General features: G+C 46.8%; 1 protein-coding gene across 1 annotated transcript in view; it reads right to left on the reverse strand.

Moving 5' to 3' along the window:
- The window catches only part of taf2 (TAF2 RNA polymerase II, TATA box binding protein (TBP)-associated factor), a 48,530-nt gene that overhangs the window by 18,094 nt on the left and 18,083 nt on the right, over positions 1-12,353 (reverse strand). Inside the window, 7 exon segments of the mRNA XM_064946934.1 lie at positions 48-117; positions 2,684-2,823; positions 5,967-6,160; positions 6,362-6,472; positions 6,723-6,863; positions 9,451-9,601; positions 10,191-10,293. Coding sequence (XP_064803006.1) covers positions 48-117; positions 2,684-2,823; positions 5,967-6,160; positions 6,362-6,472; positions 6,723-6,863; positions 9,451-9,601; positions 10,191-10,293 — 910 coding nt within the window.

Consider the following 12,353-nt stretch of genomic DNA (forward strand, 5'->3'; position numbering starts at 1 on the left):
ATGAGGCAGCCAACTCAACAGACAAACCTGACACACACACACAGTACCTGATGTAGTGAGCCGGGTCATTCTGGACCATGTTGAGCAGCCACTGCAGTTCCACGGAGCTCCTGTCAACTAGCAATAGACAGCATGTTAAAAAACACACACAAAAACCCCCACATAGAGTCAGTGTGATGTTACTACTATAACAAGAAGGGATACTCTCTAGGTAGGATTCAGTGTGATGTTACTACTATAACAAGAAGGGATACTCTCTAGGGTAGGAGTCAGTGTGATGTTACTACTATAACAAGAAGGGATACTCTCTGGGTTGGAGTCAGTGTGATGTTACTACTATAACAAGAAGGGATACTCTCTAGGTAGGAGTCAGTGTGATGTTACTACTATAACAAAAAGGGATACTCTCTAGGGTAGGAGTCAGTGTGATGTTACTACTATAACAAGAAGGGATACTCTCTAGGGAGGAGTCAGTGTGATGTTACTACTATAACAAGAAGGGATACTCTCTAGGTAGGAGTCAGTGTGTTGTTACTACTATAACAAGAAGGGATACTCTCTGGGTAGGAGTCAGTGTGATGTTACTACTATAACAAGAAGGGATACTCTCTAGGTAGGAGTCAGTGTGATGTTACTACTATAACAAGAAGGGATACTCTCTAGGTAGGAGTCAGTGTGATGTTACTACTATAACAAGAAGGGATACTCTCTAGGTAGGAGTCAGTGTGATGTTACTACTATAACAAGAAGAGATACTCTCTAGGTAGGAGTCAGTGTGATGTTACTACTATAACAAGAAGGGATACTCTCTAGGTAGGAGTCAGTGTGATGTTACTACTATAACAAGAAGGAATACTCTCTGGGTAGGAGTCAGTGTGATGTTACTACTATAACAAGAAGAGATACTCTCTAGGTAGGAGTCAGTGTGATGTTACTACTATAACAAGAAGAGATACTCTCTGGGTAGGAGTCAGTGTGATGTTACTACTATAACAAGAAGAGATACTCTCTGGGTATATGTTACTCTGCGGTAGGAGTCAGTGTGATGTTACTGGAACTATAACAAGAAGTGTGTGTGTGTGTGTGTGTGTGTGTGCGCATGAATACTCTCTGGGTAGGAGTCAGTGTGATGTTACTACTAGAGATCTAAAACAGACTGACTGGTGTCATGGAATCAGCATTCAGGGCTGGAACCAGACTGACTGGTGAGTTTTAGGGTCAAGATGTTCAGGTTTATTAAGACTGACTGGTGACATTCAGTCTGGATGGATATTTAGGGTCAAGATGTTCAACCCCATGTTAAAACAGACTGACTGGTGATGGAGCTGTATTTAGGGTCAAGATGTTACAGCCCACAGAGTGAAACAGACTGATGACTGAGAAAGGTGCCATTCAGTCTGGATGGATATTTAGGGTCAAGATGTTCAACCCCAGAGATTAAAAAAGACTGACTGGTGACATTCAGTCTGGATGGATATTTAGGGTCAAGATGTTCAACCCCAGAGATTAAAACAGACTGATTGGTGAGTCTGGAGGGATATTTAGGGTCAAGATGTTCAACCCCAGAGATTAAAACAGACTGATTGGTGATGGAGGGATATTTAGGGTCAAGATGTTCAACCCCAGAGAACTAGGCTGTGTGTGAAATGGCACCTCGTCTTCTTGCTTTCAGCAAGTATTCAGACCCCCATCCCCCTTTCCACATGTTGTTACGTTACAGCCTTATACCCTGCAGAAGGCACCTAAAGACTCTCAGATCATGAGAAACAAGATTCTCTGGTGTGATGAAACCAAGAATGAACTCTCTGGTCTGAATGCCAAGCGTCACGTCTGGAGGAAACCTGGCACCATCCCTACGGTGAAGCATGGTGGTGGCAGCATCAGGCTGTGGGGATGTTTTTCAGCGGCAGGGACTGGGAGACTAGTCAGTATCGAGGGAAAGATGAACGGAGCAAATTACAGAGAGATCTTTGATGACAACCTGCTCCAGAGCACTCAGGACCTCAGATTGGGGCGAATGTTCACCTTCCAAAGGACAAGGACCCTAAGCACACAGCCAAGACAACGCAGGAGTGGCTTCTGGACAAGTCTCTGAATGTCCTTGAGTGGCCCAGCCAGAGCCTGGACTTTAACCTGATCGAACATCTCTGGAGAGACCTGGAAATAGCTGTGCAGCGACACTCCCCATCCAACCTGACAAAGCTTGAGAGGATCTGCAGAGAAAAATGGGAGAAACTCCACAAATGCAGGTGTGCCAAGCTTGTAGCATCATACCCAAGAAGACTCGAGGCTGTAATCGCTGCCAAAGGTGCTTCAACAAAGTACTGAGTAAAATATTTGAATACTTATGCAAATGTGATAGTTATTTATTTTTATTTACATTTTCAAAAATGTCTAAAAAAAACATTTTTTTGGGTTTGTCATCATGAGTTATTGTGTGTAGATTGATGAGAAAACAAAACAATTTAATACATTTCAGAAAAAGGCTGTAATGTAAAAAAAAAATGTGGAAAAAGTCCAGGGGTCTGAAAACTTTCTGAATGCTCTGTAGTCAAGTGCACTACTTCTGGTTACAGCCCTATGGGACTAATTCAAACCCTACGTTGATCTGGCTAAATGTAGTGCACTACATAGGGAATAGGGTGTGTCCTACTCACTTCACTACTACTAGTTCGGTGCATACCTCTGGTGTAGTCCACCACAGCTTCCAGCGCTGCGACACGAACATCCACAAAGTGTCCGTATTCTGCATAGGATTTAAACAGAGAGGGATCACTGGGAATATGACCATTCTTCTGGAGCATCCGGATAGCTCTGAGACAACTGGAGAGAGAGAGGATAGAGAGAGGGGGAGGGGGATGGAGAGAGAAAGGAGAGAGAGAGTGAGGAGGATGGAGATAGAGGGGGGGATGGAGAGAGAGGGGGGGTGAGAGAGAGGGGGGGAGGAGAGAGAGAGGGGGATGGAGAGGGAGGGGTGGAGAGAGAGGGAGGGGAGAGAGAGGAGGAGGAGAGAGAAAGGGGGTGGAGAGAGAGGGGGGTGGAGGAGAGAAGGGGGGGAGGAGAGAGAGAGGGGATGGAGGAGAAAGGGGGGGTGGAGGAGAGAGAAAGGGGGGATGGAGGAGAGAGAGAAGATGGGGATGGAGAGAGAGAGAAAGGGGGATGGAGAGAGAGAGAGGGGGATGGCGGAGAGAGAAGGGGGATGGTGAAGAGAGAGGGAGAAGAGAGAAGAAAGAAAGAGAGTGAGAGGGGGGGAGGAGAGAGAACGAGAGCGAGGGAGGAGAGAGAGTGAGAGAGAGATGGAGGAGAGAGAGAGAGAGAGAGATGGAGGAGAGAGAGAGAGGGAGCGAGAGATGGAGGAGAGAGAGAGAGAGAGAGCGGGGTCACTCATCTATAAGCCTAAATCAAAGTTCATGATTTCTAACGCACCAATACCCTTTAGGGTTAAAAGATTTGGAATTCTACAACTGTAAATCAAAGCAGCAGATTGTGCCTTTGAGGCATTTTGATTGATAAGATCATGCAGGTGGGAAGGTTTCCCCCGGCACTCAACTAGCTTCCTGTACGGGACGTGTTTGGCAATATTTGGGGAGAGGGTACAAGGGCCAAAAAGCTTCCACACCAGCTCAACAATGACGCTTTGGGTCAACCACTATTTGGTCAATCTTTTATCGATCAACACAATGTAAAGCGGCCAATCAAAACAGACACCAAGCACCCACATTTACTACCACCACCACCACTAAACACCACCATTTACCACCACCACCACTAAACACACTACCATTTACCACCACCACCACTAGACACCACCATTTACCACCACCACCACTAAACACCACCATTTACCACCACCACCACCATTTACCACCACTAAACACCACCATTTACCACCACTAAACACCACCATTTACCACCACCACCACTAAACACCACCATTTACCACCACTAAACACCACCATTTATCACCACTAAACACCACCATTTATCACCACTAAACACCACCATTTACCACCACCATTTACCACCACTAAACACCACCATTTACCACCACTAAACCACACCATTTACCACCACCCAGCACCACCATTTACCACCACCACCACACACCACCATTTACCACCACCACCACCACCACCACCACTAAACACCACCATTTAACACCACTAAACACCACCATTAACCACCACCACCATTTACGACCCTCATTAACCACCACCACCATTTACGACCCTCATTTACCACCACCACCAACCACCACCCACATTTACCACCACTACCACCCACATTTACCACCCACATTTACCACCACCACCCAGCACCCACATTTACCACCACCACCCAGCACCCACATTTACCACCACCACCCAGCACCCACATTTACCACAACCACCACCCACATTTACCACAACCACCACCTACATTTACCACAACCACCACCTACATTTACCACCACCACCCACATTTACCACCACTACCACCTACATTTACCACCACTACCACCTACATTTACCACCACCACCCAGCACCTACATTTACCACAACCACCATCCACATTTACCACCACCACCACTAAACACCACCATTTACCACCACCACCATTTACAACCCTCATTTACCACCACCACCAACCACCACCCACATTTACCACCACCATTTACAACCCTCATTTACCACCACCACCATTTACCATGCACTATTACTCCACTTCATCCTAACTTCTGTTCTACCGGACAGTGATGGTGTTGCGGTAGCTGGGCAGTAGTGATGATCTCCTTCAGGATGTTTAGTTTACATAGTATATTGGTATCTAGAGTAGTGATTATCTCTACCCGACAGTGATGGTGTTGGGTAACTGTGCAGTAGTGATGATCTCCTCCAGGATGTTTAGTTTATATAGTATAATGTATAGTGGGTATCTATAGTAGTATCTCTACCTGATGATCTCCTCCAAGATGTTTAGTTTATATAGTATAATGTAGAGTGGGTATCTAGAGTAGTGATTATCTCTACCTGACAGTGATGGTGTTGCGGTAACTGGGCAGTAGTGATGATCTCCTCCAGGATGTTTAGTTTATATAGTATAATGTATAGTGGGTATCTATAGTAGTGATGATCTCCTCCAGGATGTTTAGTTTATATAGTATAATGTATAGTGGGTATCTAGAGTAGTGATTATCTCTACCTGACAGTGATGGTGTTGCGGTAGCTGGGCAGTAGTTTCTCCATGTTAAGAGACCGTGTGATCTCCTCCAGGATGTTTAGTTTATATAGTATAATGTATAGTGGGTATCTATAGTAGTGATGATCTCCTCCAGGATGTTTAGTTTATATAGTATAATGTATAGTGGGTATCTATAGTAGTGATGATCTCCTCCAGGATGTTTAGTTTATATAGTATAATGTATAGTGGGTATCTAGAGTAGTGATGATCTCCTCCAAGATGTTTAGTTTATATAGTATAATGTATAGTGGGTATCTAGAGTAGTGATGATCTCCTCCAGGATGTTTAGTTTATATAGTATAATGTAGAGTGGGTATCTAGAGTAGTGATTATCTCTACCTGACAGTGATGGTGTTGCGGTAGCTGGGCAGTAGTGATGATCTCCTCCAGGATGTTTAGTTTATATAGTATAATGTATAGTGGGTATCTATAGTAGTGATGATCTCCTCCAGGATGTTTAGTTTATATAGTATAATGTAGAGTGGGTATCTATAGTAGTGATGATCTCCTCCAAGATGTTTAGTTTATATAGTATAATGTATAGTGGGTATCTAGAGTAGTGATTATCTCTACCTGACAGTGATGGTGTTGCGGTAGCTGGGCAGTAGTGATGATCTCCTCCAGGATGTTTAGTTTATATAGTATAATGTATAGTGGGTATCTATAGTAGTGATGATCTCCTCCAGGATGTTTAGTTTATATAGTATAATGTAGAGTGGGGATCTAGAGTAGTGATTATCTCTACCTGACAGTGATGGTGTTGCGGTAGCTGGGCAGTAGTTTCTCCATGTTAAGAGACCGTGTGATCTCCTCCAGGATGAGGCGTACGTCTCCGTTGAGGTTGTCCACGGTGCGCACCTCGTTGCTGATGCTGATGGCCGGGGTCAGGGAGTTGGTGAGGGCGTCAATCAGCTCGGCGCGGTAGTAGTTGTCGGAGAACTAGGAAAAAGAGAAGGGCAACAACATTAAAAGGCATTAGTGCCTGGTCAGTGTGGCCCAGTGGTGAGCACAACCAACTCCAGAACACCATACAGAATTACCAACGATGGCGACCCCTGGTCCAACACTCTCTGAACGGTTCATCTCCTTCACCCTGTCCCCTTCTATTCATTGGTCACAACAATACAAACCCCATCTCACCTTGTTCTTCCTGTTGTCGTTGTACTTGATGAGGTCCAGGATGAAGTTAAGGACGTCTTTGGGACAGAGGTTCTGGATGTCTCTGAGCTGAGCCATGGCTACAGGCATGGTCTAGGTATAGATCAAACACAGCTCATTACAGATGTCAAAATACTGGACGACAGTATTACAGATTTCTTGCAATTTCCAAGGAAACTAATTCAGATTTTTTCCCGCCATTGTTTCCTAAAGGTTTAGGTTCTGTGACAAAGTAAAAATCTCTACAGTGTGTAACTGGTATCCCATAACTGATCAGATATTTAACAGACAGACTTAGTCTCGTGATCTACGTTAATTAAGGTGACGTGTGACAGTTAAATACCTTCTGTAGGAAGTAGCTCTGGAAGCTGATGAAGGTGTTGGTCTTGACGATGTTTGGACAGCTCTTACAGCAGAACATTCTGGTGAACAGAGACTTCATGGCTGGAGGACCGGTCCAGGTGCTCATCATGGAGTTGGCTATCTATGAATGTTAAAAACAGGAAATACATGATACAACTTCCTCCTTCTGTTCTATCTGAGCTGATGTGTGACAGCTAGCTATCCTGGTGAACAGGGACATCACAGAGCAGTGGCGTTCGCTATCTAGACACAGAAGATACTAAATAATAGACGTATTAGCTAGTAATCTAACTGGGATGACACATGACACTCTGAAGAAGGTTTCCTGGACAAAACGTTGTAATATTAATTTGAAAGTTAACTGCAAGGGGACAAGAGAGTGTAACTGAGATGACATTTTCTAGAGTTCAGAACAATTGGCTTCTAGCAGACTGGCTTCTAGCCTGTTCCATGAGGAAGTAACAGAGCCGAGGGTCTCCCTGCTCTCTCTCAGCAGGATGTTAGAGAGGAGGACAGAGCTGAGGGTCTCCCTGGTCTCTCTCAGCAGGATGTTAGAGAGAAGGACAGAGCTGAGGGTCTCCCTGGTCTCTCTCAGCAGGATATTAGAGAGAAGGACAGAGCTGAGGGTCTCTCAGCAGGTTGTTAGAGAGAAGGACAGAGCCGAGGGTCTCCCTGCTCTCTCTCAGCAGGATGTTAGAGAGGAGGACAGAGCAGAGGGTCTCTCAGCAGGATGTTAGAGAGAAGGAACAGAGCTGAGGGTCTCTCAGCAGGATGTTAGAGAGAAGGACAGAGCTGAGGGTCTCCCTGCTCTCTCTCAGCAGGATGTTAGAGAGAAGGACAGAGCAGAGGGTCTCTCAGCAGGATGTTAGAGAGAAGGACAGAGCAGAGGGTCTCTCAGCAGGATGTTAGAGAGAAGGACAGAGCCGAGGGTCTCCCTGCTCTCTCTCAGCAGGATATTAGAGAGAAGGACAGAGCTGAGGGTCTCTCAGCAGGATGTTAGAGAGAAGGACAGAGCCGAGGGTCTCTCAGCAGGATATTAGAGAAAGGACAAAGCTGAGGGTCTCTCAGCAGGATGTTAGAGAGAAGGACAGAGCAGAGGGTCTCTCAGCAGGATGTTAGAGAGAAGGACAGAGCTGAGGGTCTCTCAGCAGGATGTTAGAGAGAAGGACAGAGCAGAGGGTCTCTCAGCAGGATGTTAGAGAGAAGGACAGAGCTCCCTGGGTCTCTCAGCAGGATGTTAGAGAGAAGGACAGAGCAGAGGGTCTCTCAGCAGGATGTTAGAGAGAAGGACAGAGCCGAGGGTCTCTCAGCAGGATGTTAGAGAGAAGGACAGAGCTGAGGGTCTCTCAGCAGGATGTTAGAGAGAAGGACAGAGCCGAGGGTCTCTCAGCAGGATGTTAGAGAGAAGGACAGAGCTGAGGGTCTCTCAGCAGGATGTTAGAGAGAAGGACAGAGCCGAGGGTCTCTCAGCAGGATATTAGAGAGAAGGACAGAGCAGAGGGTCTCTCAGCAGGTTGTTAGAGAGAAGGACAGAGCCGAGGGTCTCTCAGCAGGATGTTAGAGAGAAGGACAGAGCTGAGGGTCTCTCAGCAGGATATTAGAGAGAAGGACAGAGCTGAGGGTCTCTCAGCAGGATGTTAGAGAGAAGGACAGAGCTGAGGGTCTCTCAGCAGGACATTAGAGAGAAGGACAGAGCTGAGGGTCTCTCAGCAGGATATTAGAGAGAAGGACAGAGCTGAGGGTCTCTCAGCAGGACATTAGAGAGAAGGACAGAGCTGAGGGTCTCTCAGCAGGATATTAGAGAGAAGGACAGAGCTGAGGGTCTCTCAGCAGGACATTAGAGAGAAGGACAGGGCCGAGGGTCTCCCTGCTCTCTCTCAGCAGGATATTAGAGAGAAGGACAGAGCCGAGGGTCTCTCAGCAGGATATTAGAGAGAAGGACAGAGCTGAGGGTCTCTCAGCAGGATATTAGAGAGAAGGACAGAGCCGAGGGTCTCCCTACAGGCCTGGGTGGCGAGCGGTCAGGATGTTGTCATTTTTCAGCAAGGTAAACACAAGGCCCTGGGGTGGACGGGTGTGTGTATATGTGAGTGTGTGTATCTAAGTGTGGGTGTGTGGACTCTGCTTGGACTTGCCCTTAAGCCTTTCCTGCCGGCTCCCACTCATTCAACAAAGACAGCCTATCACCGGCCTGCCAGGGCTATCAGGGGTACCTGTTAACATCCTGTTAACATCAACTAGCTAAATTCAATTCTGGAAGCCAATGAAACCATGAAATGAAATAACCACGGAACTCCATATCCATTTTTGATTTAAAGAAAATATGGATTCAGGTGAAAATATTATAAAAGGAGGAAATGAATCGGATATGGGGGGGGGGGTTGATGGATAAAGCAAAAACAATCCACAGGATAACGTTCTAAATCAAATCAAATTTATTTATCAGCTGATATCTCAAAGTGCTGTACAGAAACCCAGCCTAAAACCCCAAACAGCAAGCAGTGCAGGTGTACAAGTTCTACAGGGGTTGTCGAATCGGGTTTTAAAAGAAGAACGAAGACGAGGAAGGTGGGTGGCCTACTGCCACAGCAGTCCCCTTGGCTTAGAATAAAGGAATGATGTGCTCAACTCTGGATTTATCACATCAAAACCCCACCGTGGTTAATGGAGGAATACAGATGGATGTATGGGTGAAGCGGACCTCTTACCTTGGCGAGGCAGAAGCAGGCGCCCTGGCGGACCTTGTAGAAACACTGGTCCTGTTCTAGGATGTCAGTGAGGGCCAGTCGGGAGGCCGGCGTGGGGAACTTCTCCAGGGCTAAAATAGACTCCTCCTGGGCCACGACGTCACGCTCGTACCTGAGGAAGATACTTCTGAACCATGAAGAAAACTACCAGGACAAACAAACACACCTTTTCGCATTGAACTCCATGTTGAAATGTCAGATCTATATGTGCTATCATGGCTCTGTGGCGTGATCTGTAGGCGCGGCGCCTCTGTGGCGTGATCTGTAGGCGCGGCGCCTCTGTGGCGTGATCTGTAGGCGCGGCGCCTCTGTGGCGTGATCTGTAGGCGCGGCGCCTCTGTGGCGTGATCTGTAGGCGCGGCGCCTCTGTGGCGTGATCTGTAGTCGCGGCGCCTCTGTGGCGTGATCTGTAGTCGCGGCGCCTCTGTGGCGTGATCTGTAGGCGCGGCGCCTCTGTGGCGTGATCTGTAGTCGCGGCGCCTCTGTGGCGTGATCTGTAGTCGCGGCGCCTCTGTTGAGTGATCTGTAGTCGCGGCTCTGTGGCGTGATCTGTAGTCGCGACTTTGTGGCGTGATCTGTAGTCATCTTTGTCATGTTTGTAAATAAGGCTAGTCTTTTTTAACTTGTGCTAAAGAATACATGAAGAAACAAATCCATGCAACGGCCAGTTCCTAAAAGTAAAAGGTGAAGGTGTTCTGTACCTGAGCTGGTACTGCCACATGAAGTCTGCCTGCTCAAACTCCACCTTACGCAGGATGGACATGTCTGGATCGATCCGGATCCACAGCAAGGGAGAATCCGCGTGACCGTGTCGAGTTTTAGGTTCGTTCTGTGGAACGGCGCCTCTGTGGCGTGACACTTGTCTGTTAAGGAGGGTGGTTTGTCTAAAATGGCGTGATCTGTATGCTCTGATTTGAATAAAACTTTTAACTGAAGTATGTTGATTACTTTAATGGCGAGGTCCTTTATTCCGTCTGGGGGTAGGTCTAAACTACTGAAGGTAGGACTAAACTACTGAGGCTAGGACTAAACTACTGAGGCTAGGACTAAACTACTGAAGGTTGGACTAATCTACTGAGGCTAGGACTAAACTACTGAGGCTAGGACTGAGGCTAGGACTAAACTACTGAGGCTAGGACTAAACTACTGAGGCTAGGACTAAACTACTGAGGCTAGGACTAAACTACTGAGGCTAGGTCTAAACTACAGAGGCTAGGTTCTAAACTACTGAGGCTAGGTCTAAACTACTGTTAAGGCTAGGTGGTTTGTCTACTGATGGCTATCTGAGGCTGGGACTAAACTACTTTTAACTGGCTATGGATTAAACTACTGAGGCTAGGTCTTTATTCTACTGAGGCTAGGACTAAACTACTGAGGCTGGACTAATCTACTGAGGCTAGGACTAATCTACTGAGGCTAGGTCTAAACTACTGAGGCTAGGTCTAAACTACTGAGGCTAGGACTAATCTACTGAGGCTAGGACTAATCTACTGAGGCTAGGACTAAACTACTGAGGCTAGGTCTAAACTACTGAGGCTAGGTCTAAACTACTGAGGCTCGGACTAACCTACTGAGGCTCGGACTAACCTACTGAGGCTAGGACTAAACTACTGAGGCTAGGACTAAACTACTGAGCCTAGGACTAAACTACTGAGGCTAGGACATAAACTACTGAAGCTAGGACTAAACGACTGAGGCTAGGACTAAACGACTGAGGCTAGGACTAAACTACTGAGGCTAGGACTAAACTACTGAGGCTCGGACTAAACTACTGAGGCTCGGACTAAACTACTGAGGCTCGGACTAAACTACTGAGGCTCGGACTAAACTACTGAGGCTAGGACTAAACTACTGAGGCTAGGACTAAACTACTGAGGCTAGGACTAAACTACTGAGGCTAGGACTAAACTACTGAGGCTAGGACTAACCTACTGAGGCTAGGTCTAAACTACTGAGGCTAGGACTAAACTACTGAGGCTAGGACTAAACTACTGAGGCTAGGATGTAATCTACTGAGGCTAGGACTAAACTACTGAGGCTAGGACTAAACTACTGAGGCTAGGACTAAACTACTGAGGCTAGGACTAAACTACTGAGGCTAGGACTAACCTACTGAGGCTCGGACTAAACTACTGAGGCTAGGACTAAACTACTGAGGCTAGGACTAAACTACTGAGGCTAGGATGTAATCTACTGAGGCTAGGACTAAACTACTGAGGCTAGGACTAAACTACTGAGGCTAGGACTAAACTACTGAGGCTAGGACTAACCTACTGAGGCTCGGACTAACCTACTGAGACTCGGACTAACCTACTGAGGCTAGGACTAAACTACTGAAGGTAGGACTAATCTACTGAGGCTCGGACTAAACTACTGAGGCTAGGATGTAGATCTGAAATGAAGTTACAGCCTGATGTTGCCTCTGAGGGTAGGATGGACCAAATCTAAACCAAACAGAAGAGATTGTGCTGCTCTCCCTAGTCCTGTAGTATCAGTGCTGCTCTCCCTAGTCCTGTAGTATCAGTGCTGCTCTCCCCAGCTCTGTAGTATCAGTGCTGCTCTCCCTAGTCCTGTAGTATCAGTGCTGCTCTCCCTAGTCCTGTAGTATCAGTGCTGCTCTCCCCAGTCCTGTAGTATCAGTGCTGCTCTCCCTAGTCCTGTAGTATCAGTGCTGCTCTCCCTAGTCCTGTAGTATCAGTGCTGCTCTCCCTAGTCCTGTAGTATCAGTGCTGCTCTCCCTAGCTCTGTAGTATCAGTGCAAGAATGGGAGCAGTATAAAACAGTATACAGTCTTAATCCATAGCAGACAGGTGAGTGAGTGAGTGAGCGAGTGAGCGAGCGAGTGAGCAGTATGCAGTCTTACT

Source organism: Oncorhynchus masou, chromosome 29 (genome assembly GCF_036934945.1).
Source record: "Oncorhynchus masou masou isolate Uvic2021 chromosome 29, UVic_Omas_1.1, whole genome shotgun sequence".
NCBI classification, from domain to species: domain Eukaryota; kingdom Metazoa; phylum Chordata; class Actinopteri; order Salmoniformes; family Salmonidae; genus Oncorhynchus; species Oncorhynchus masou.